Genomic DNA, 26,270 nt, shown 5'->3' with positions numbered 1-26,270 from the left:
TGCTACAGAAGGTCGTCGGATCAGATAGCCAACCACTGAGAAGCGTCATACCTTAGGAAAGGCGACGAGGCGCAGGAGGAAGCATCGAGTCGCAGCAAGAGAGTCGAGACCAGAAATCAGCTGGAAGGTTGTCGGATCGGAGCCAGATGGAGGTCTTTGGATCAGGAATCATGGTAGGCCCACGGACCTGTTGAAATCTAAGTTACAATGCTGGATTCAGTGGTGAAATAAAGTTATCGTTGATTACACTCTACACTCTACACTAGCGATTGCGAGTTCCACCATCGATCGTCAATACTAGAATTGCCAATCGGGGGTTTCAAAACCTTCCCCTCAATTCGCAGATGGAGAATGTTGAAGAGCATTGCCAACAAATTTTTCCGGCTATCGAAAACCAGCGGACACATGCTAACCGCACCGTAGCTGAATATTGCAAAATCAACTCTTTTAGAGCGGTTCTCCTTCCAATCTTGATCCCCGCCAGAAATCGGTGTACAGCTCTGGCGTCGACAATGAAGTGAGGCTAGAAACTGCCCTTCCATCACTTGAATGCGAGCTTACGCATACTGAATGCAGCGTAGCACAACACCACGAGAGTAACCCTTTCGGTAATCAGCTTCATCTGAGCTAATCCTCCATCTCGACCGGACCACTTCTCCCTGCGCTGACCAATCTCAGCTTCGGATCCCGCAAGTCCTCCTCCGGGCCGTCAACGGAAAACTCACGTTACTACCTACAGCGTAGCGCGAGACGGCATCGAGAGTAACCCTCTTGGAATCCACCTTGCCGTCTTCGAACTCCAGTGGCACCGCGCCCCAGTAAGCGCGTCCTCTCAGAAATCGACAGAGCATGCAAAAAATTGAGAGTTGAGTCACCGAACTTAGAATAAAACGGTTAATTTCGGCGATACTCCAAAGAACGCAAGAATTCTCATTCGGTTTGTCTTGCTGAGATACCTAGAGGCATCGAATACTAATGGGTACATGCGAAATCAGTTGGAATCGTACTCTCGTACGGTGTGGTCGCATTTATCTCCTTGCTTTTTATATGCGTGCTTTCAATCGTAGCCGTCGACTTCGCTCGCATGCAGGCAGACACGTGTCTCGAAGAGAAACATACAAACACGATTCGGGTTGTTTTCGTGTGTTTCTCTGGAGGGCGTGTCTTAGATTATTTCATGTCACTCACCCAAGGCACGCGTATGGTGTGTTCCTCCCTGCCGATAAGATGATGCAAAATCGCTAGAGAGATCGATGCGATCCCTCTGTCGATTTGAGTTACCTCTCTGCCGATTCATGTTTACTGGGGCTGGCTGGTCACTCTGCGCTGGTTGGCTAGCCGCAAGTCTCGAGAGTTCCCCTCTCGTGCAAACCCTTTCTTTCAAACCAGACGCATCTATGCCCGTAACCTGTTGAAATCGAAGTTACAATGCAGGTTTCACTGGTGGAATAAAGCTGTCGATTTATTTTTTTTTCTTTTTTTTTTCAGGGATTTTCAGTCTATCGGATGATTTATCCCATATGCTATCGATTATTTGCTATTTCAGTAAGGTCCTGTCATAGCTACACTCTACACTAGCGATTGCAAGTTCCACCAATGATCGTCAAAACTAGAAATGTCAATCGTGGGTTCCAACAGGACCTGGAAGCCAGTTGGGGATCGTCGAATGGAATCATGGAAGATTGACGGGCTGGGCCACAGGTCCGGTGCGTGTCTTTTAGAGGAGCAGCCTCATCTTCAGCGGGAGCCGCCAGAGGCAGTTAAAAGACCGTGAAATGCGTGAATTGAGGATGAGTGTTGAGAATCTCAACTTGAGATACGTCTCATGGGAGTTACTAAGCAGACACTAGCGGCATCATGTCCTCCATAGAAGAGTTTAGATTAGTTAGGATGCTTTTGAAAGTGGGGTCTCAAATAATTACCGGAACATTTCTCGTACATAACCATATAATCCTTCACCGACTTTGGATATCTTCGAGTTATCAAACAACATTCTTATATCGATTACTTTTACTTATATCGATAGACATCCTTGAGTTGAAATCTACCGTTTGTATTGGATATTCTGACATGTATTTGATTTTGTTTTCCCTTTAAGAGTTTCTGTTCGCCAAATCCAGATTTGCTCCATTACTTACCTAAACCAGTTTTTCATTATTCCTAACTGAGTATAGCTCAGCGCTTATCACTTTCTTTTCTTGACGATTAGCAGGAGATATTCATTAATTTGAAGCTTCGTGCAACAACTTTAAGTCTGTGTTTATGTCTCTGTCCTTTCCACTTCGTAATATCAAGTCGGGTGATATCGGTGTTCGAAATTAAACGGGTTGACACATTCTACTTAGCAGTGGAAGATCCGGTCCCTAATCTTTGCGGAAAAGCACTCTTGTTGGTGCGCACCAGGCGAGGAACTCGTCTTCGTATCGACCATATTGATGACATGTTAGATTTGAAACTCGCTGTTTTTTTTGCAAATTTAGATACCACTACCATTTAGCAACCCCCCAATTTCGACCGGCTGATAAGAAATTATCATCATTGCTTCTTAATGGTTTGCACTTGGGCGCTGCTTTTATCACTCATTAGTTGACGACGCTGACGACGTTTATCAGTTTGTTTGATGGTAGATTTACTAGATACGACGGTCCATTAATGGACGCTCTCTGGCTGCCCTAATGCGCAATACTCGTTACCTAGGTCCTGTAAATATATCGGCAGGTAGCGCGCACTTGAATAAGTCATTCGAAACTTCTCTTATCTTCGCGGGAGCTTACACTAGCAAGACTAAAATTGCCCCGAGTAACCAACCCAAACTATCCGTTTGCCAAAAACAAAGAATTTCAACGTCGAGAGTAGCGAAAACTTTGAGCAAAACAAAACCGGAATTCACTTTCCCCTACCTTTCCCTCGAATGCAAGACAAGAGACACGGATTAAGTCGCCGAATCCGACCGAACCAATCCTATCTGGGGTACGCAAAGTCAAGAACTGGTTCCAGCAGAAGCAACAGCAACAACCAACTTTTTCTCCACCTTCTTCGCATCATTATCGTCATCAGCGTCTGTCATTACTGTCATCGAACACAATCATTGCCATCATGAATAGCGTCAGCTGAGCTTGTATACATCAGTGATGAAATGCGCTAAGCTTGGCGTTGGAGCGTTGGAGCTTTCAACTGCCACATCCCCCCTCCCTCTTTCTGTTCAACCTATCTCGTTCGGATCGAAACGTTGCGTACTCGAGAAGAAAGCTCATTATGCCTCAGAGGGTTTTCTACTTGCCCCACACAGTGACTGATTTTCAGCTTTTGACACACGTTTTTTAAATGCATTTTTCAATGTTACTTTCAGCTTTTTAAATTCGATACCGTACACGACATGAGCTTCTTTTGTGTCAAAAAAAAAAAATCCTGCAATACAACTCATGTTTTATAAGGTTAAATAAGCGTTTTCATTTAGGTGCTCATTATGCCCTTATCTCGCCTAATTTCAAATTTCTACTCTCTAAAAATTAGAATGATACTTTATTTCGTACCTACATAAAGGGTGATACGGTCAAAATTTAGTCAATATCAACTTGACGTATTTCTTTCAATTTTGCATTTAAAAAATCTGAACACCCCTCATATTGAAGGTGAGTGTGTGTGTGTGTGTGTAGAATGTTGCTCCTATTTTGATTTTGGAATTCACTCTTCAGTTGTCAAAATGCCGTCCAAGGAAGAAGAGCAGCGTATCAATATTTTGCTCGCGCATCGCGAAAATCCGAGCTACTCGCACGCAAAGCTGGCAAAATCGCTAAAAGTTGCCAAATCAACCGTTACAAATGTAATTAAAGTGTTTGGGGAACGTTTGTCGACAGCCAGGAAGTCTGGATCGGGGGAAATCGAAAACCGGAAGCCGCTGATACGACAAAGAAAGTTGCCGGTAGTTTCAAGCGAAACCCTAACCTCTCTCTCCGAGATGCCGCAAATAAGCTGGGTGTATCGTCTACAACCGTGCATCGAGCCAAAAAACGAGCCGGACTATCGACTCACAAGAAGGTAGTGACTCCAAATCGCGATGATAAACAAAATACGACGGCCAAAGCGTGATCCCGGAGGCTGTACACGACGATGCTGACGAAGTTTGACTGCGTGGTAAGGGACGACGAAACCTACATCAAAGCCGACTACAAGCAGCTTCCGGGACAGGAGTTTTATACGGCAAAAGGAAGGGGAAAGGTAGCAGATATTTTCAAGCACATGAAACTGTCAAAGTTCGCGAAGAAATAACTGGTTTGGCAAGACATCTGTACCTGTGGCTTGAAAAGCAACATTTTCATAGCTTCCGGGACTGTCAACCAAGAAATTTACGTGAAAGAGTGTTTGAATAAACGTCTGCTGCCTTTCCTGAAGAAAGACGGTTGTTCCGTACTGTTTTAGCCGGATTTGGCATCTTGCCATTGCGGTCATGGAGTGGTACGTCGCCAACAACGTGCAGATGCATATAGAGTCATCATCATAATCGGTGCGTTACAAAATCGGGGACTCACTGTAAAATTTTGCAGAGTGTTTGTAGTCGATTAATCTGTGTTTAAAAATTAGAATCTCACGATATTTTCCTATAGTTTTTTTAAGAAATGGATTTACTGGTTTTTGAAATGAAATTCGTACGGAAATAATTGTCCAACATTTTTAAGAAATCATGTGAGTCCATGCCTGGAATAGTATACCTCGCGATCCAATCGATAGAACTTTTCAAAACAAAAAGTGAATCTAGAAACATCTGCGTTGGCATGCCTCAAGGCAGCAATATAAGGCCGATTCTTTTCCTTCTATATATCAATGATCTATGTAGTCTTCCTTTAATAGGGACAGCAAGGTTATTCGCTGATAATACAGCTCTTCTCTATAGAAGGAAATCTCCAATCACAATCATCGATAATCTAGAACATGAGCTTAAATTGTTATCCATGTTTTTCAACAGTAATCTTCTATCATTACACTACTAAAAAAATTAACTAAGTACATGTTATTTCATTCGATCAGGACAATTTTACCTCCTCACCGGGACTTACACCTGAACGAGTTTGTGATACTCAAGGTTAAAAATTTCAAATATTTGGGGTTACATTCAGATGAAACTCTTTCCTGGGATTTCCAAAAACAAAATTTAGAGAAAAACACATTCTCCTCTCTGTGGTGAATTCATTCATTCTTTGCTGAATTGTCTTATAACAGTTTGGAGACGCACATCTCAATCAATTCTCCAAAAACTTCAAACCTTACAAAATCGGTGTTAAAAAGATATCTAAAAGCTAGACTCATTCACTAAACCACGTCCCAAAATATTTTACCTTTGGTAGATATTTGTGATTTTTGAACTATAATGTATGTACGTCTTCGACAATCTACACTCAACAACGATCGTCCAAAATATTCACTTTTTCGACTGAAATAAGAACACATAACACTTGCCACTTAAATCATTTACAACGATGTGGATCTTCAACTACCTACGGTCAGAAAAGAAGAATTTCTTTGATTGGTACAACAAAGTATATCTCCTAACCCCCACGAATTAAAAGAAAGCAATTATCAATTAATGTCCGAAAACAAATAACTCCAAATATTCAAACTAATTAAGTCGTTTAAAAGTCGAACAAAGCTAGTCTTATGTACATATCTATTTTATTATTTTTGTGGCAATAATTTATGTATAATCTAAGTAAAACACTCAAATAATATTAATTAATTTTTGTATTTTTTTGTTGTTGTCAAAAATAGTCAAATGTTGTCTTAATGTGGATCTCTCCGAAGAAAATCTCTTTCCATTGAAATTCATGATGTTAGTTAGTTTACTTAAAATCGTCGCAGTCGTAAGAATTGATTCAATTTGGACTTTTTTTTACCCAAGGCAGCCCCAAAGCCATTAGAAAAGTGAATCTTAGTTGATGACTTTTCTTCGGCCAATAACAACTCAATCATCTGAAGATCATCTGTGTAAATCGCGCTTGTATTATCGCACCGCATTTGTTTGATTGTTGTGGGTAGGCGCGGCGCTGCTATTTGTTACGCATTCGTTGCGCTCACTGCATCCATCCGAATGTATTAAATCCTCTTGTTTAGGCGATGCTGTAGTATTACTTAGCACAGCGCTGTGTAGTTTTAAGCCAGTAGATATATTTATGTATGTACATAACATAGCTTTTCTTCCCCTATTTACTACTCTCAATCTTATCGATTAATCCACCTAGAAGAAAGTTCTTTACTTTTTTTTTTATTAAAATTGTAAAAAAGCTCGATACAGCTTTGAATGAGACTCAAAACTGGTTTCCTATAATTCTGAAAACGATATCATGATTTGGGAGTCTAAATTGTCAACGCGAATAAGACTGTTCCAAGATATAAGGCAACGGTAATAGCGTTAGACTGTGGAGCGAATTAATTTTCGCGCTTTACTCTTTCTCCTCGACGTTTTTCCGGTCCCATTAAACAGTTTCAGATTCATCGACAGACGTCTGATGGTTTTGATATTTTCTCAAACAGCGATTTTTTTTTGTTAGAAAAAAGAAAATAATCTTCATTACATCATCATAGGCACTGTGGTCGGTTGCTTTGGGACTAAATATTGAAAAGGTGCCACATTCGGTCCGTTGTCTGTGAACTCGAACTAAGTAAGCAATAAATAGATTCAATGGGCTGGCACAGCAGGAGAGAGAGAAAGCGAGAAAAAAACAGAAACGCTTCAACGTATTTTTTTTGTAACGGTCGCCATACGAATTACACGCTGATTTAGCGACTCGAGAAGTGACTGCCGAGCGCAATAAGTGTAGGAAGTTGTTGCGTTTAGTCATTGTAGGTGAGGTTAACTTTTATAATTGATTTAAAGAGACTCATCTCTGATAGGTATAACTTGAATGGGCTAAATGTACATATAAAGTTACTGGTTCGATAGAAAACGATGTCGTCGAAGTTTGAACAAACACATGCATTAGAGTAACAATTATCTTAATGGTGTCTCAATCGTGACGAATTGGTGGGATGATTCAGGGTCAGATTTTCTGCAAGTGTTCAGCACAACAAAACGTTTACTTCATGCACGGCAGGAATAACTTTATGCATAAGCGCACCTAGTAATTCTGTGTTTGTCTTGCATCGATTAGTCAAAATTCGGCTCACAAAGGCGAAGTGCGGCGGTTCAAAAAGCTTTCCGGATGAATTCGATTGCTTATTCCATCTCGGCAAGGTCCATTTACGATTTCCGATCGCAGAATGAAGCAAAATTGCACACTTTGAAGCTAGCTATATTTTTTTCTTGCCATGAAAATCAATTCACATACCATAGCTCACGGTGTCTTTTATAAAACAATTTTATGTATCGAAAACAACATTCGAAAGCTGGCCTTTCCTCTTTCATTTGAGCCCAAGTTTGAAATAATCTATCGGGGATTCTAGAACATTTTTTTGCAAATTTTTTAACCTTTTTAAAACTTTATTCAAGTGCAAAATCAAATGCTAATCATTGCTAGAACATTTGTCCTGCCTTAAGCGTTTTTACCATATGTAAACAACATGATCTCATAGGAAAATTTCCTGGCTACGATTTTGTCGAAGAAAATCAAAGTGATACAAATTAAGATAAAAGAGTTGTAATTTCGCAAACAGAGTGATTATTTTTATTTTAATCTAATAACACTTGTTATCGTTGATTGTACCAAGACCAGAAATAGTATCCTGACGACTTAGTTATTGATTGAAGACTGTTTAAATGATTAAAATTGTTTATTTATATTTATAATTTTATCTTTTACATAAATTTGATCAGGATTGTCTGAAATAAAGAGAATTCATGGAGTTTTAAGATGATAAATGATGGCTCCTGCTTTACTTGGAAATTTTGTTACTCATTTTATAGTTTGAGCAATATAACATCTCGCATATGCGAAAAATCTGGCAAATTAATGCAGAACAACTATTTTAGCATTTTGATCCACAGCAAAAATTCTGTTCATGACAAGATCAGCTCTGAGGATTGTTGGTTTTTTTTCATGAGCATAAGAAAATGACATTCCGATTAGAGCCAAAAATACAGAAATCCACAGACAAATAATTGCAGTGTTCCATTTTAAATGCTTCCAGATAAAAAGCCGCATTTTCAAATTTCATCAAAGAAATTCGAAAAAATATGTTCGTTGATTTGAACAGATTCAAAATTCTAGAAAGCAAAATTGAGAAAATTCTCAAAAAATCTGATAATTTAAAATTTAAAAAACTGAATTAAGAAAATATTCAAAATCAACCACTAAAAATTGTCGACAACTTAGTTGATGTTGAGATTTTGTAATTTCCATTTTTATTTTGATAAAATGAAATCAATGAACGACATGAAGTTCAGTTCGGGTACTTTCGATAAGAATAAACAAACTTGAAGTTTCGCTTAAAAACGTGTGTAAACATAAATTCGACCACATTTTTTACATACACGAAGGCCTCTTAAAACGCTAACTTATGCATTCAACCATGCAAAAGGTTGACATTTGTTTGATCATTTAACTTTACCATCCTTGTCGTACCCATGTCTAAGGTTGAACAATCGATTGACAGTGAAAAGTATAAAAACCTTCAAAAATCATCAAAAAGGATAGAAGATTTTAAAGTCGCGAATGCCATAAAGATGGTAAAACGATTATAATCGAAACAAAAAAAAAAAGATTTTCTACAAAGATCCAGGAGGATTACGTTAAATTTAGGCTTAAATGTAAGAAGAAAAAACAATTTGTTTCCGAGTGCGAAATACATACATGTTCATGAAAGTTCTCACAGTAACTTAGCTCAAAATGTATGTAAGTTTATAAATTTTCAAGAAAAGCAGGAGACATTTTTTTATAATAAAACCCCATGAAAGCTCTTTACTTTAAATTATCCTCATCAAATTTATACATTTTTTAAGGTAAATGAACCGTTCTGAGCATTTAAACAGGCTACAATCTATAACTAAGACGTCAGGATACTATTTTTGGTCTTTGTACAATCAACGATGAGTAGTTTCATTACATTGTTTAAATGAAATCATACTCATTCTGTTTGCGACATTACAACTCTTTTCTCTCAATTTGTATCACTTTGATGTCTTCGACAAAGTTGTAGCCAGGGAGTTTTCCTATTGGATCATGTTGTTTACATATGGAATCGAAATAACCCTGAAGGTAGGACAAGGGTTCTAACAATGATAAGTATGATTTTGCCCTTGAATAAACTTTTATTTAAAAAGGTTAAAAATCTTCAAAATAATAAAATGTCCTAGAGCCCCTGATGGATTATGCCAAACTTAAATGAAAGGGGAAAGCTCAAGCTTTCGAATGTTGAAAAAATAAGAGATGCTTATTTTTGAGAAATAAAGTTTTCTGCCACAAAAAGACGAAGTTTTTCGAGAAAGTTTAACAAAATAATCATGAACGATTTTTTGAAGCCTAAAATATGATTTAAAATCTTCTTATGTGTTTTGATGAAAAACTCCCGGATTTTTCCTCTGTTTTAATTAAAATTAGCCGGTCCGGATCAAGATCGCCGAAATCACAAAAAATCTGTAATATCACAGAGTTTTGAGCAAATTTGCCAATATAAAATTTGGGTTTTTTACTTTGTAATAACATTGGTCTTTTTAATTGCTTTTACCCAACTTAAATATAAAAATACCAAATTTATCATAAATTTTCCATTAAAATAAAGGAAATAGCATTACAGAGAACCATCACAGAATTTTGGGGTAAAATCACAGAAAGTCAGATTTTTTTTCTCAACAAACACAGTTTTTTTTTAGCAAACTTGCTCCGGATACATCCGGGAAAAATTCTGGCGACCTTACTCTAAGCAGCTTCAGTTTTGTGAAGTCGATTTTAAGACGTTCTTTCCAAACATTTTAAGTACTCTAAACTACTTGAGACAATAGGATACTAGTAGACCCGATAAATTCCGTACTTTATTCAGAAGATAATTTTTTTTCAAATGTTCAACTTGTCCTGTTTGAATTTTGGTTAACGCTACGTTCTGCTGAACAGGATGATCCCGAAAATTACTTTAATCTTTGTAACTTGTGTAAAAAAATCCATCAACGATCCGAATGGAGATAGAAATACAACTAAATTTACTCGTTATGCAAAAGATTTCTTCTATAAATAGTTTCTTGAAAATGGCTTGATAATAGTTAGAGTTTTTTCATATTTTATGTTTATTTTGTATACAACTTTCATCCATCAATTCACTATAAACATCTTTGCACTACAATATAAATTAGTTTAAGATGTATTTATTGAGAATTATAAAAGATATCAAATTTTCGAACTTATTCCTTTAATGAATGACTTATTTATTCAAAATTATTGATTGAAGTGCGTTTATTTGGGAGGGTGCCGTGCGCCAAGCGATTAAGCACACTTCTATTCAAAATGAATACATAAAAAAAATACGTTAAATTTTCACAATTTTCTATATCAATTCTCAGTTAAGTGTCCATCTTGATCCATGATTTGACATCGCAATTTCAAGTTCAACTTAAGGAAGTTGTGGAATACGAGTATGAATCAGCTATCTGAGAAGAAAATTGTGGTTCTGATCTTAAAATTTCAACCTGTTAAGATTTTAAAATCCAAATAACTCTAGCCCCATCTGCAGAATCTTCAATCTTAATCCGCCGACTGACACCACTGATTGATTAGCATCTCTGGCAGAAGCTGTTATCAATTTTCAGCTTGAAGAGGCAACCTCATGTAACTTCCTAACACTAGAAAGTTTGGATACGCCTAGAGCTCCCTATCGCTCAATCCACCCAGCCGGTGTCGTTGAGTTTAGAAAAAGATGCAAAGCCGTTACGCACGTTGTTTATTTTTCCTTTTTCGTCGTTGCTGCTCTGTTGTTGAAAATAATAACATCCAGTTGCGGATTAAAACCGTATTGAATTCAGCTGGGCGCGGTTTGGTTGAATGATATTTTTAGCAAAATCCATGGCGGCGGCAGCCAGCGCTCAGCAGCAGCTTAACGGGTGTTCAATAAAAAATGTGAATAATTTCAATAGTTTTTTTTGTAATAAAATTTAAATTTTTTACTCATTGTTTCCATCATGCTTACATATTTCATTCGAAGAAAATAAGAATCCTCTTTCGAAAAATCATTGAACAAATCTAATTTTCAACATTCAAAATACAAATCAACTGTAATTATTCAAAACAGAACAAAAAACATAAACAAAGTGAACCAGCATCTAGTGGCATCTTGGTATAAGTTATCTTTGCGCTCCCACGCCCACCATATTGACAGTGTATGAAGGCCATACTCAACCAACAATGTTAAGCAATCGCTAGTACAACTGACCTTTGCCGTATCTAGGCACCAATCAGATAAATTATGCGCCAATTTTGTTTTGTTTTGAAAAATCATAACATCAAGGTTAAGTTTAATTTTGAACTGTGAAGATTAGTTTCTAGAATAGAAATCTTTTTTCGTTCGAATTAAATACCTATACGTTTTCAGTAGTGATTTCACATTTATTACCAGTTTTAAATGCGATGAATCTAAAGAAACTCATATGAACCTGAAAAAACGTTATTGTGGCACATATCATTTAACTTTCATTTGGTTTTGGCGTCATAGAACATACTAAATGATGATGTTACTCAGCCGATCAGAGGTTGCCAAAAAAAAAAAATTGGTAAACAATCAGCTGTTCGTTTGATAAGCTGGGAAAAAGCTAATTGTGTTCATAAAATAGCTCCTGTTTCCCGTGTCTCGCAGCTCAACTCTAGTTCGAGCTAAAACACAGCAGAAAACTGTTCGTTCGTTCTCTCTAACAGAAAAAAAAAAAGCGGTTTTAAAAAGAGCCACGGCTAGAAGTAGAGCCACGTTTCGAAAATGAACCACACAAATACATACAGGATCCCAATGAAACTTGATGTTTCCTCGAAGATATTCCTTTTTTCTTAACTCTAAGCGTACATCTTTCGAGGCTCTTTGATGGCTAGCATTTTACAAATGCTAAAACCACCAACCTATGGAAAGTGCATGTATGCCGTGACCGGGATTCGAAAAAGAGCTGCGGCTTATTCGAAAAAGAGCTGCAGCTCGTCACTCATGGTTTTAAAAACTGAATGGCAAGAGTGGGGCATGGAGAGCCGTTCGATTAGATATAAGACGGCTTTCCATACTCTGCCCGGTTCTTTTCCAAACAGTGGTTCTTTTTTGAACTATGGTTTGTTTTGGTTCGAGAAAACGAATGAACGAAAACTATAGAGGGGTAGCAATTCTTTCTGCTATACCAAAAATGTTAGAGATCATAATTTACGACCAGACCCATGGCCATGGCAAGACAGAAAGATGACAGATGTTCAGCAAGGTTTTTTGTAAAAGCGACCAACTGTGGCTAATTTAGCAGAATTTGTTTCCGGAGCTTCTCAATGGATGACGCAGGGTTCGCAAGACGTCATAAGCTTTAGACATGTCTGTAAGCTTTTGATGTTATCAATCAATATTAAAGCACTTCTGTTAGTGCAGAGCAAAAATGGGATTACCGGTGTTAGTTTACAATAGATACGTTAGTACCTCATAGAAAGAGTTCAATTTGTAAAACTTGGTAATTCGAGATCCAACGCACTCCTGGTCAAAAGGGCGTACCACAAGGGAGTCACTTGAGACCCCCACTTTTCATTACTGTAACGAACGAGTTCCCCGACGCGCTGCCTGAATTGTTTGTGTCGATCTACGCAGATGATTCGAAAATCTTCCTTTCTGTTCGGTATCCCAAGAATGCGCTTAACAAATTTTCTGAGTGTTGCAGCAATTTTGGTTTGAAAATCAATGCCTCAAAATGCAACGTGATCACCTTTTCTAGGAAAATGAGCAACATAGTGCACGATTATTGTCTTGAAAACAACTGTTCCGTAATAAAGAAATCCTTTGTTGAAGATCTAGACCTAGATCTATCGTCTCAATTCATGTTGGACTTATCCGAACCACTATCGATTACGCTAGTATTGTGTGACAGCCAAACTACAATGTTAAGAAGAATAGAATTGAAAGAGTCCAAAAAAGATTTCTAAGGTACGCATTGAGAAACCTCGGCTAGCAAGAAGATATGCCAGAATATCAAGCTTTGTGTACGCTGGTTGGCTTGGACTCACTGGAAAATCGCAGAAAATCAATCGACGTGTTGCTTTTTAAAGGATTTTTCACCGTATTGTCACAGATTTCACCTAACGAAGGACGTACCAGCATGAGACCGTTCCAGCTCCCTAACCGAATTCAAAACTACGCTCGCAATGAGCCATATAGAATGATGGCGCTTTACAATGTACATTAGAGTGCCCCAAATGACCCGACATTTGAAAAAGTTGTGCACTGCAGGCTATAATTGATCCTAGGCCTAGTACAAGGTCTCATGCCAAATTTGGGCCAGATCGGATCACGGGAAGGGGTCGCTCAACGAGCCTAAAGTTTGTATGGGATTTTGAGACATTTTGTTCGGGAAGAACATGAAAATCCAGTTTTTCATGAATAACTTTGGTCCCCTTAGGCCGATTCCTTTTGTAAAATCGCCGAAGTGTTGAGCGGCGTTCACCGGCTCTTTTTCCAACCGAGGTCCTTTTTTTAAGAGCCACGGTTCGCTTGTTCTTTTTGAAGAACCGCTCCAGATTCAGATCTCGCCTGAAGAGAGTAGATGAGAACTAAAGTGATCGAGTGATTGTTTCTTAATATGTTTATCTACATGTCTAAATGAATACAGGTTTTCAAATCACGTTAACTTCAAGAAAAGTGTTTTCGAACCTTGATGACAGATTTCCGCAAATTTTTTTATAGGTCATTCTGTACTTTTTCCAAATGTTGTTTGAAGCTGTTACAGCCAGAAGCTGTCAAAACTTTTTTTTTTAATATGGCTGAACGTGTGATTTGCCATGTGAGCAGGTAAACTTGCTCAAAAACATTGTGTACACGCTTCTACAGAAAATTATTCTCATTTTTTAATGAACACCCGTTAGGTCATATGCCGGCATTTCGACGGTCGGTCGGTTTTCAATTTGTGCGATAGAATTTAAACATTGGCCGGCCAGGCTTGGTTGACTCTCGCCGCGCGGGGAATGTAAAAATCTTCCAGAGGAATGTGGAGCGGTTGAGAACTTGGGGGGCTTGAGGAGTGAGATTTCTAACTCGCACTTGAACCCATCTACATATATCGGAATGTCAGTGTACTTATACTTATGGAAAGGGAGAGAGAGTAGTCGGTACTTACTTCCATAGAAGGAAGGCCAATACGACCAGCAGCAATCCGAAGCAGCTAACGACGATTCCGGCTAGCACCGCAAGGTTGTAATCGTCGAAGGACTGGCGCTGGGAGGCTGGCGGGAGTTTTTCACAATTTGGCTGTAGCGAGATCTGAAACGGATGGCAGACGCTGTTAGAATCAACGGGAGCAAAGTCTATTCTAATCATGGTTACCTTCTTGGGTTCCGAGTACGATCCCAGGATGAGCTGTTTGGGATTGATGACGCTAATCGAAGCAGCTCTAACCTTCACTTCGTACACCATGTTAGACGTTAGATTAGGAATAATCATCTGAAAGTTTCAAATATGAGATTAAGTCCAAAGGAAACCACTTACAAATAACGACGCAAAACTAACCGAAGTTTCCACAATCGAAGCGTTGGCCGTTATCCGGATGTCCCGGAGATCCGAGTGCAGCTCGTTCCGGTAGCTCACGATGTAGTAGTCGATGGTGTTGTAGTAGGTGGCCGGAATGCGCCATCCAAAGAAAAGAGCATCCAACGAGTGACAGGTCAGATTGACCACCTTGGGGGCACTAGGGCCACTGATATCGGTCCGCTGATGAACTTCCGAGGGTTCACCGTCGCACTTTTTTGTAAATGCCGCCACAATCATCTTGTAATCGGTATACGGTTCTGAGAGAAAAAAAAAACCAACCGGTTAAATCAAGCTGACCTGAAGTTTCAAAACCAAAATATCCAACTTACTTAAATTCGATAACGTATAGGTGTAGACCGAATTGATGCCTTCTTTGGCTTTCAGGATCGGCAGATGGAGCAGCGTCTGGTTTTGGTGGACGTAGTACACCCGGTAGCCGTGGATGGCTCCGTTCTGCTTCTCCGGCTCCCGCCATGTGATCTTGATAGTGGTTGAGGTTACTTCGAGGACGCTAAGATTCAACGGTTTGCTGGGCACTATAAGAAAGAAATATAAAAATGGAGGCAAAAAAAGATTTTAGTATGCGATGTCAAGAGAAGAAACATAAACTTTTTTCCCGATTTTAAAATTGGACAAAAATTGATGAAAATTTTATTCACATTTTCCCTCAACGCATCTCTCAAAATGCAGATACCCATTCTAAAACAGTCTTTACTCAGTTCCAGTTGTTAAATATTTATCGTCCTGTATTAGAGAAAGAGGAGATCAAGTAATATATTGTAACTAAGTTTTTATCATCAGTTTATTCAAATTTATCTTGAGATTCAGAAATAGGGAAGAATACCACAATGTGGTAAATTCCCGGACAAAAACTTGACTCTTCAGTTTACTCTTCTCTCAGGAGAGCTAGCACTTACAGCAGTTCCTCCAGCACCTGGAGCATCGCCACTTTCGGCGAGCGTTGAGGGTAAGTTCTTGCAACCGGAAGCACAAATTTTTTTTTCTCTTGCCAATATGATTTGTCTTTCAGCTATTTTCTGCTCTTCAAATTTAAACTTGACCTCCTGCGTTCGGGTTCATCATGTCTTATAAATCCTTCGTTCCCTGTTCATAACATTCAACAATCTTTTTTACTATTGATTTTTTTCAACTACTAGTTGTTACGTTTTTTTTTATATTCATGCTGAAAAGTCAGGAGAAAGTTTTAACATAAAATCGTAATCAATCTTTAAAAAAAATCACTTTCACTGTTGTCAGATCCGGAATGAAACTTTTTGTTGCATCGTTTTGTGAAATGCAAATGTAATGTTAACATTTTTTTATTGTGCTGCCTACTATGAAAGGGTGAATCTTCAATATAGTTCAAATTGATGTTTTGAAAAAGAATAAGCCAAGCTCCGGCTATGATTCAGACGTAACGTGTTCTGCTCTCATTTAACGGGTCCGGGTTCAAATCTTCCAGTATGGAAATATTTCAAAAAAATACCTATAAAATTCATTAAAAGTAGAAAGCATACATCAAAATACAAAAATGAAGCTGTAGAATTTTTTGTTTTGTTTTTTTTTTCACAAAGTCTAATGCATTGGCTGAATAGCCTTCTACTCAGCTTTGACTATGGAACTTGAAAGTATCGATAAGATCTTAAATTTTGAGCTATGTATTCGATAAAAATTCAACACTTTGTTTTGTTAATGAATACTTCTATAATTGAATACGGTAATGAAAATTGATAAAACTTTCAGTAAAGCTTCCTAGTAATGTAATATGTACGTGTATGAAATTTGATAAACATATGTCAGGTAGCTTTTGAGATAGCGTCTAATATAGAAGCTCATCGAAAAAATATTTTGGTTCAGGAAAGTTCCAGTGGGAGACCCAAAAACAGCTGAAATTCAACTATTTCACCAAAGTTCACATGGCAAATTGTTAAAGGAGTCCTAGAGCCTCTAACAGTGTACTAAAATTTTGAAGATGTGATGTTAGATGTGAAGATGATTAGTTTCATAAAGTAAAGGAATGTAAGATGCTTTATCAAGCGCAATCTGAAAAATACAAGTGATGAAAAAGCTTATTTTTTTCTAATTAAATAATCTGACTTACTTAAAAACAAGCCTGCCTTCATTTATTCAAGGTTAAAGAGCTGCCAATTGGTAAAATAAACAAAATACGGTGGTCAAACTTTGCGCCAATTATTTGCGCGGTGAAATTTTGAAAAATTTCGTAATGGACAACAATACGAACTCTTTAGTGGGCACCTGGCGGGCTTCAACCAGAAATTTTTTTTGTTGACTAGTCTCGCTTGGATGTTCCGGAGATGTTCATAAAGATTGACACGATGAATGTCTAAATATACAAAGTAGTCTGAGTCCAAATGCGACTATTTTTCCTGCATAGAACTTCAATAGGTATGTTGATACTCTGATTTGGTTGAATCTGAAATTGGGCCATTACGCGAAAACTGTGGTGGAGTGATAAAAAGTCAAATATGTTGTTTTTGTGAAGAAAGAAGACAACCGGCTAAATTTGTCATAACTTCGACCAAACTAAAAAGTTATTTTGAAGGTCAAGCTTCAGCCAAACGTAATCATAAACAGCCTTTACTTGGAAAAAGGTGATTTATAGTAGGTATACATTATAGATGGCGCACGTGATGCCCAAAAATTACACTCCAAAAACTTCTTTATTGGAGGCTATCTTAAAAACCACTTGACAGTATGTTACAAAAATTGGCACATGTGAACATTACCAGAGCTAAAAGTCATCATGAGGCAAAAAAGGAGGGAAAATAGTTACTTTTAAGTAAAATTAGGGTAAAAATAGTGACCAGACCAAGTCAAAAAGTAACTCAATAGTGATTTAAAAAATTCCTTTAGAACGATTCCAAACCATTTCTCTTGATGAAAATAAGTTTTTTAAAAGGCTTTTGGCCTCACTAATAGAAAAGCATATGTTGAACAAAAAGAAACATTTGACCTAAATGAGTTTTGATGATTTAGGAATAGCGACTACAGAATCCTAAAGTTCCGGAACACCAGAGGAAAGGAACTAAAAGATCGTACCCAAAGGGCTACAACTTCTCTGTGCTACAACTGAGCCCGATGGAAACTTTCAGTTTATCGATTTCCTTTGAAAAAACAAACCTACAAATTTTCCAAGTTCACCCAAATCAGATTTTTTTCAAAGCCACTAACACAGTTGAAGAAAACTCAAATAAAAATGAAAATTCTACAAATGTACTGAAATTAGTAAATAGCACATGTTTGACGAAAACTTTGAAGAATAGACTCGAGTTTAAGTTTGGCACAATATTAAAAAAAATTACAGATAAATAGAGAAAGTCATGACAAACCAATTGGAAGATCGTTATAAAAAAGTGACAACACATCGGTACAAGATTGAAAATAGCTTTACAGTATGTTGACCGAATATTGACAAAAGACTTACAGAAGATTAAGCAAAAATTAACGAAAGATTCAAGGAAATAATACTAAAAGCGTAGAAATTTCACTAGGATAAACTTCTACGTAGAACATAATTTGTTAATAAAAAACTAACTCAAATAACATTTGCTAAAAATTATGAAACATCACGCTGAATTTAAAAAAATTTTAATTTAAAATTGATAGGTATTATGAAGTTTTAAAAGGCCTCGTAAACTTTGATCAAAGGGCCTTAATTTTTTTTGGAAACATTTCAGAAGTTTCTCAGAATACTGTAGAAAATTCATAAGCCAGCCTGCAAAAAGGTGGAGATGTAACTGAAATGGGGTTTGAATCGACTGATTTTTTAAAGGATAATGTCTATAAATATGTAAACTTTGAAAAAAAAAAATGAATAGATTTTTTCGATTCGATTAAGTTTACTTCACATTTAATTCAACCAAAAACTTTAATAGCATGGAAAATAATACCTGCCATGCCATTTTTAAAAGTTATAATACTTTTTGCAATTTTTCGATGCAGCACTCGTTTTCATGATGATATAGTATATGACATATACATATTTTTGGAAGCTTTTAGCACTTAAGTGTGGTGAGTATTATGGGGCCGTCCCATTAATGATGTCACGCAAAATTAGGAAATAATAGACCCCCTCTCCCCCCCTTGTCACATTTTGTCACAACTTCTTCACTCCCCTTTTTGTACTACGTCACGTTTTCATGAAGCCAACCGCCCCCCCCCCCCCCCTCCCCGCGGGATAAAATTCTCAACTCTTTAGAAATTTGATTAAAAATGTATCTCTAATTTAAATTCATCAGTTTTATTCAATGAATTGAAAAAAAAATTACCAACTTTTAACAAGCCTTCAATTATTGCTTAAAACACATTTCAATTATTAGTTCAAAGATTATGTTGATGACTTTCCATATCAATGAAAGGGAAAGTCGAGGCAGTTGCTGCAGCATCAGCGACGATGTCTGAGAAACCATTCAAATCTAGTTCTTTTTCTTTCATCCAAATCTTCTTCACAGGTTAGAATAGCCAAGCATTCTTGCTCACGTTTTGCCAAAATTTTAGTGGGGCGGACTTTCCTGAGTGTTGCAGTGGAAGTGTTCTTGTGTACTTTCTTATGCTCATAAAGTTTACGTAGTATAATTTTGGTGAATTTAGGATAAGATTATTTGTTATTGTTTTGCCTTTTCTTTGTAACAATGATATGATGTCACGTTCAAGCTGACCCCCCTCTCCCCCCATGTAACAAATTGTCACAAAAATCAAAACCCCCTCTCCCCCCTAACGCGTGACATCATTTATGGACGGCCCCTATTTAGTTTTCATGATGCTTGTAGCTTTGCGAAGTTCACATCATCGACGTTACGCAGGCGTGCTTCCTATTTAGAAATTATCAACACTAGGTTTACGGAAGTTTTTTTTAAATTAATTTTTTTCTTAACAGAAAATAACAAAGTTTTAGCCTTATATCAAGCCAAAAAAATTTCCTTACTGGATCTTAGCTATTTATCCAATTTCGATCGTGTTAATTACCACAATCGAAAGGAAAAATCTAGTGGTAAACCTGATAAATATCCACTACGTTCTTGAAACGAGTGACACAAAACGAAGTTTAAAATAATTAGAAATAAGTGTTTTAAAATTAGCTCAGTTGTGAAGTAATTATTGAAAAATGTGACTTTAGTGACCAAATTTCGAAATAAGTAACATCTGAGTGACCAGTCTGAAAAAAGTGACAAAGTTATTAAAAAGTGACCAGCTTCTAGACCTGCATTACATTATAAGAAAGCTTTACTGAAAGTTTCATTTATTTTTGTTTCTGGATTCGAAATAAACTCCTCAATTATTTGCACCACCGAAAATGTGAATTTTGTGGCCTTGTGTATTTATTGCCATTATTGCCACAGGTCTGATTCCATCGGATGTGGCGCAGCTTATAGAGAATGACGAAAAATTAAACCCATCCTGCCGCTGGGATCGAAAGGCCGTCCCTGCTATTTAAGCAGCTAATCACACCGGAAGCCCTCCGAGATCGAGTGTGTCATTGAGAAAGGATAATTTGCAAGCCAAACCCAGTTCAAAAAAAATCCACATTTCAGAAGGCTACTCGAAGCTTCTCGTAAGTTCGTCATCGAGAAATACAGTTGAATCTACTATGTGTATAGTTGAAAGCGTGCAATACACTTGAATTAGACAAATGTATCTACACGCAACACAATTTAGAAATTAAATATACGAGATTTTCCACGTAAACTGAGCTTTTGATGCATCACATCGATTCTACGTGTCTGTAGGGTTTTGCTTTATATCCAGTATTCATTGTTTATAATTATAATACACCTTATTATTTGACATACCTTGGGATTGATAGAGGATGGTCGAGGGAACGGACAACAGATAGAAGGAGAACGGAGAGAACGGCCCGTCGCGTGTGAATGGAAGTAATGGTGATTCGAGTCGTGTGGAATTCGCAAATAAAGTGTTCGGAATTGGACATTATAATGGCGACGAGCGGGAGAGCGAACCAGGAGCAATTAAGGTATGTTTTCTAAGTGATTTTTGACTGATTGTTCAAAAGGATTGATGACACTTGGAGGATTTTGTTTCTCCTGAAACGAAATCGAAAAATGGCTTCCGAAAACGGTGTAAATGTTTTATTGCTTGAGTGAGGGGAATGTTGATGAAGGTGGGGAAGAGTGGGTTACTGTAGATTGCGTTATGATTTGATTGTGGTCGTTTTAAAGATGATGATGGCTACATAATTATGATGATTGCTACAGGATCGCCCCAAATATTCGGGAACGGTGATGCGTTAGTTTTGAGAACCTGTTGAAGAAAGTAATGATAGGGACATCTGAAATCGCCCTAACATCGTTGTTATGTTAATTTCGCTAAATTAGTAAAGCTGTTGGGAAATTAGCGCTAAATTTTAGACTTTTTTCTCTGTCCTGGTTTTTTTTATTCACTATTGAGTAGAAACGTGTGTAATTTTGAACCAAGTTTTTGATTAAGTTTCATTGTACCCAAGAAGTAACATATTTCAGATTATTCATATTTGTTTTCCTCTTTGGTTTTTTTTCTTATCAAAGTGAATATTCGGGCAGTGATACGGAATTATTAGTTCTGAAGACATGATGTGAATGTGACAACAATATGCCAGTTTTGTGGGGCGGGTGTTATGAACCTGTGAGATGCCGTTGTGCAAATGAAATAGATTTGTGTTGTTGAGGTGCTTATTTATTGAATCATTTCTATTGAGTAAGGACATCAAGTCGATTGAGTTTTCTGAATAGGGGAAATTCTAAGCTGATTGATTTTAAGGGTATCAAAGAAACAGTGCTCAAGGTGATGAAGCGATTTTTCAAAAGTGGTAAGCATGATGAATTTGTTTTGCTATTCGGAAGTCGGTATCAAAAAAAAAAAAAAAAAACACTGGACCTTTTGTTTTGGCTGAATGGAAAAGTTTTTGAAAAGTAATTTCTGATTAAATGAAAGATATTTGGCCCTTATTTCTAGAAACGAAAGATTTGATAACATGAATTTCTCAAAATATAATTAAACGTTATTTTTATGCGTAAAAAGAGAATGAAAGAATGGAAAGATAGCAGCAACTCGAGGTACCTATGGAATATTGATTAATCTAAGATGAAAAACGTACATAAGAATATTGAAAGTATCAAAGTAGAAAAGCCATATTGGAAAGTGAAAATTAAAACCTTTGAGAATATGCAACCTTTAATTGCAGGAACTTTTTCTGCTAAAAGAAATGGAAATTAGAAAATTTTGGAAATGGTCCAGTAGGAAGTTATACTCTTGTGCAGGGAGCCTAGAGTATAGTGTTATAACTTAGCAAGGAGCTATGTTCAACTCTAGAGCAGGGAGTCTAGAGAGGAGTGTTGGTACTTAGCAGAGAGCTGAGTATAACAGCCTAGAGTGAGGTGTTCGAACTTAGCAGAGTGCTTTGTTCAACTCTAGAGCTGGGAGCCTAGAGGGGAGTGTTGGAACATCAGCAGAGTGCTATGTTCAACTCTAGTGCTGGGAGCCTAGAGTGGAGTGTTATAACATGAGCAGAAAGCTATGTTCAGCTCTAGTGCTGGGAGCCTAGGGTAGAGTGTATGAACTTAGCAGGAAACTATGTTCATCTCTAGTGCGGGGAGCCTAGAGTAGAAAGTGTTCTAACTGAGCGGCGAGCTAAGTATGATAATTCTACAGCAGTAAGCCTATAGATGAGAATTAAACTAACAAAGAGCTACATTGAAGAGTTTCGAAGCAGATGTGACAAGTATATGATGATAGTATTGAACTATGTTTATCTCCAGTGCTGGGGGCATAGAGATTAAAGTATGACTTAGCAGGGAGTTGAGTAGGACTGGTTTTTAAATAAGTAAAACTAGGCAAATTTGTTAGACGTGTACAGCCTAAGAAGAAGAATAAGAATATTTGTTCAACCTAATTTTCCAGAATAGAGCGAAAAATGAAATAGAAGAAGATTTGTTTAGTTTGGGCTTAGAAAAGCGCCCATTTGAAATGTTTAAAAAAAAAAAAAGTTCAGCGTTATAGCAAGCAGTGCTATTGAGTGTTTTGCTCATAATGTTCAATGTAACGCCAGGATTTGATTTAAAACAATATTTGAAAGGGGTTTTCATCTTTTCAGAAGAAACGTCGAAATGATTGTGGAAGGATACAACTTTTCCGAATTAATAGAATCAGTAGCAGTCAGTTAAAAAAATAAAGCTGAAAAAGTGTCTTTTTAGTAAAAGAAATTAAAATTTGGAATCAATACTGATGATTGAAACATGCAGCAAAAGTAAAATGTAGAAAAAAAGGAACATCCACTAGAACCACTGAGAAAATGTATGTATCATGGTTTACCAAAAGTTTCCACTAAATGATGATACAATTATTTGGTAAAAGAAAAAAAAAGGAAACAAATTAAATCAAAAGATAAATGAATATCAGCATTATTGAAACAGCGGGAGAATGATTTACAAAGTTCGTTGGGAACAGGACTCATGAGCAACCGGGTATTCAAATAAAGGTACTGTTATGGAATTTAGCTTGTAAATGGTGAGAACGATGCGAGGCAAGAGGCGATAGAGTCACCAAAGTATATAAGTAGTAATGAGGAACAGTCCCTGATCACTGAGGTGTTCTATTGAAAGGGGATTAAGTAGTTGAAATGACTCGTTCGCTGACTTTAAACATACGATCTGGAGCTATGGTTGTATGAAATGAGATATTTGAGCTTCTTCAATGCTGTGATAAACAGGGCATATTCGCTGTGTTTCGTCAGACGAGAGTCTAGAAAACGGAAAACGATCTTGATTCATTGAATTAAATTGAATACATGAATGCTCATGGAATGTATTCATGGCTGAAATTCTATCGGAATAGTTTATTGAGATAGTTACTATTGATTTGTACCTAGTTCAATTCAAAGATAAAAAGAACGGAGTTAGGAAACGAGCGGTCAACTCAGAAGGCCGTTTATTGCTCACCTAGGACACAGAGCTGTCTTAGGAATAATCAAATGTTGAATCAACGAACACCTTCTTGTAATTTTGGAAGTATATAAACAGTTAAGGATAAACATAAGATAAGCTCAGGAAACGAATTAGCAGAATACGCTAATTTCTTTACAAATTATTTTCAGGTGCTAATATTTTGAGAAAATAATCATTAGGTAGTCAGTGAGATATGCAAGTCAATCAAGTAATAAGAAATAAAAAATCTGTAATATTATTACCTTTTTCTTGATGTGATCTTGGAAGTTTCTTCAAGAACTAAAATCTGAGGCTAATCCTATTCATTTAGACAACGTTTCTCAACTACGGCTATTCAAATCGTTGTACAAAGCAATGGAGGTTTAAGATTAAGGATCTCAGTTGTCTTAAAAAAAAGCCCTAACGTGCGATGATTAAAGGATAAGCAAACTTTAATAACGTGTCGTCCCGGAATACAACATAAACTACACGTCGAAGCTGTTTTTTTTTTCAAGCGCTTCAATGAAACCATAATAGAATTATCTTAAGGATGTACATAGAAGTCTAGGAAAAGGGGGGGAAGAGAGCGCACGGGGTAGTAGATTGATTGTCAAAGGTAAGATCTATTCAGTAGTAAGGTTTGGCTATGTAAAACGCGCATTATTTTGTTTTGATGTATCTCTCGAAGAGCTCACCTTGATCTCTTCTTGGAAAAGTTCATAAAATACAACCCATCAAGAATGTATATTTAGCTTTTTCAATTTGAACTGAAACTAGGATAATACAATATCATAACGTAAACAGTTTAAGCTTATAAAGTAGCAAACGAATAAAATGAGTTACACAAATTTGTATGTTAAATCAAACCGATTGGCGTGCTCATATACATATTTATTTCGTTTTCAATTTTCAATTAAAGAAAAGTAGGGATGTAGGGTTTTGCTTTATATCCAGTATTCATTGTTTATAATTATAATACACCTTATTATTTGACATACCTTGGGATTGATAGAGGATGGTCGAGGGAACGGACAACAGATAGAAGGAGAACGGAGAGAACGGCCCGTCGCGTGTGAATGGAAGTAATGGTGATTCGAGTCGTGTGGAATTCGCAAATAAAGTGTTCGGAATTGGACATTATAATGGCGACGAGCGGGAGAGCGAACCAGGAGCAATTAAGGTATGTTTTCTAAGTGATTTTTGACTGATTGTTCAAAAGGATTGATGACACTTGGAGGATTTTGTTTCTCCTGAAACGAAATCGAAAAATGGCTTCCGAAAACGGTGTAAATGTTTTATTGCTTGAGTGAGGGGAATGTTGATGAAGGTGGGGAAGAGTGGGTTACTGTAGATTGCGTTATGATTTGATTGTGGTCGTTTTAAAGATGATGATGGCTACATAATTATGATGATTGCTACAGGATCGCCCCAAATATTCGGGAACGGTGATGCGTTAGTTTTGAGAACCTGTTGAAGAAAGTAATGATAGGGACATCTGAAATCGCCCTAACATCGTTGTTATGTTAATTTCGCTAAATTAGTAAAGCTGTTGGGAAATTAGCGCTAAATTTTAGACTTTTTTCTCTGTCCTGGTTTTTTTTATTCACTATTGAGTAGAAACGTGTGTAATTTTGAACCAAGTTTTTGATTAAGTTTCATTGTACCCAAGAAGTAACATATTTCAGATTATTCATATTTGTTTTCCTCTTTGGTTTTTTTTCTTATCAAAGTGAATATTCGGGCAGTGATACGGAATTATTAGTTCTGAAGACATGATGTGAATGTGACAACAATATGCCAGTTTTGTGGGGCGGGTGTTATGAACCTGTGAGATGCCGTTGTGCAAATGAAATAGATTTGTGTTGTTGAGGTGCTTATTTATTGAATCATTTCTATTGAGTAAGGACATCAAGTCGATTGAGTTTTCTGAATAGGGGAAATTCTAAGCTGATTGATTTTAAGGGTATCAAAGAAACAGTGCTCAAGGTGATGAAGCGATTTTTCAAAAGTGGTAAGCATGATGAATTTGTTTTGCTATTCGGAAGTCGGTATCAAAAAAAAAAAAAAAAACACTGGACCTTTTGTTTTGGCTGAATGGAAAAGTTTTTGAAAAGTAATTTCTGATTAAATGAAAGATATTTGGCCCTTATTTCTAGAAACGAAAGATTTGATAACATGAATTTCTCAAAATATAATTAAACGTTATTTTTATGCGTAAAAAGAGAATGAAAGAATGGAAAGATAGCAGCAACTCGAGGTACCTATGGAATATTGATTAATCTAAGATGAAAAACGTACATAAGAATATTGAAAGTATCAAAGTAGAAAAGCCATATTGGAAAGTGAAAATTAAAACCTTTGAGAATATGCAACCTTTAATTGCAGGAACTTTTTCTGCTAAAAGAAATGGAAATTAGAAAATTTTGGAAATGGTCCAGTAGGAAGTTATACTCTTGTGCAGGGAGCCTAGAGTATAGTGTTATAACTTAGCAAGGAGCTATGTTCAACTCTAGAGCAGGGAGTCTAGAGAGGAGTGTTGGTACTTAGCAGAGAGCTGAGTATAACAGCCTAGAGTGAGGTGTTCGAACTTAGCAGAGTGCTTTGTTCAACTCTAGAGCTGGGAGCCTAGAGGGGAGTGTTGGAACATCAGCAGAGTGCTATGTTCAACTC

At 37.0% G+C, this 26,270-nt stretch overlaps 1 protein-coding gene across 7 annotated transcripts in view; it reads right to left on the bottom strand.

The window, feature by feature from the left end:
* LOC129760719 (tyrosine-protein phosphatase 99A-like) overlaps positions 1 to 26,270 on the bottom strand; it is a 352,268-nt gene that overhangs the window by 6,528 nt on the left and 319,470 nt on the right. For all 7 annotated transcript variants that reach the window (XM_055758409.1, XM_055758612.1, XM_055758550.1 and 4 more), the window contains 4 exons: positions 14,994 to 15,200; positions 14,644 to 14,921; positions 14,461 to 14,577; positions 14,255 to 14,397 (listed from right to left, as the gene is read on the bottom strand). In XM_055758409.1, the coding sequence (XP_055614384.1) occupies positions 14,255 to 14,397; positions 14,461 to 14,577; positions 14,644 to 14,921; positions 14,994 to 15,200 (745 nt within the window). The remainder of the gene's footprint in view (positions 1 to 14,254; positions 14,398 to 14,460; positions 14,578 to 14,643; positions 14,922 to 14,993; positions 15,201 to 26,270) is intronic.

The sequence above is a fragment of the Uranotaenia lowii genome, chromosome 1, assembly GCF_029784155.1.
Source record: "Uranotaenia lowii strain MFRU-FL chromosome 1, ASM2978415v1, whole genome shotgun sequence".
Classification (NCBI taxonomy): domain Eukaryota; kingdom Metazoa; phylum Arthropoda; class Insecta; order Diptera; family Culicidae; genus Uranotaenia; species Uranotaenia lowii.
The sequence above is the reverse complement of the archived record's forward strand: the minus strand, read 5'-3'. Positions and strand labels throughout refer to the sequence as shown.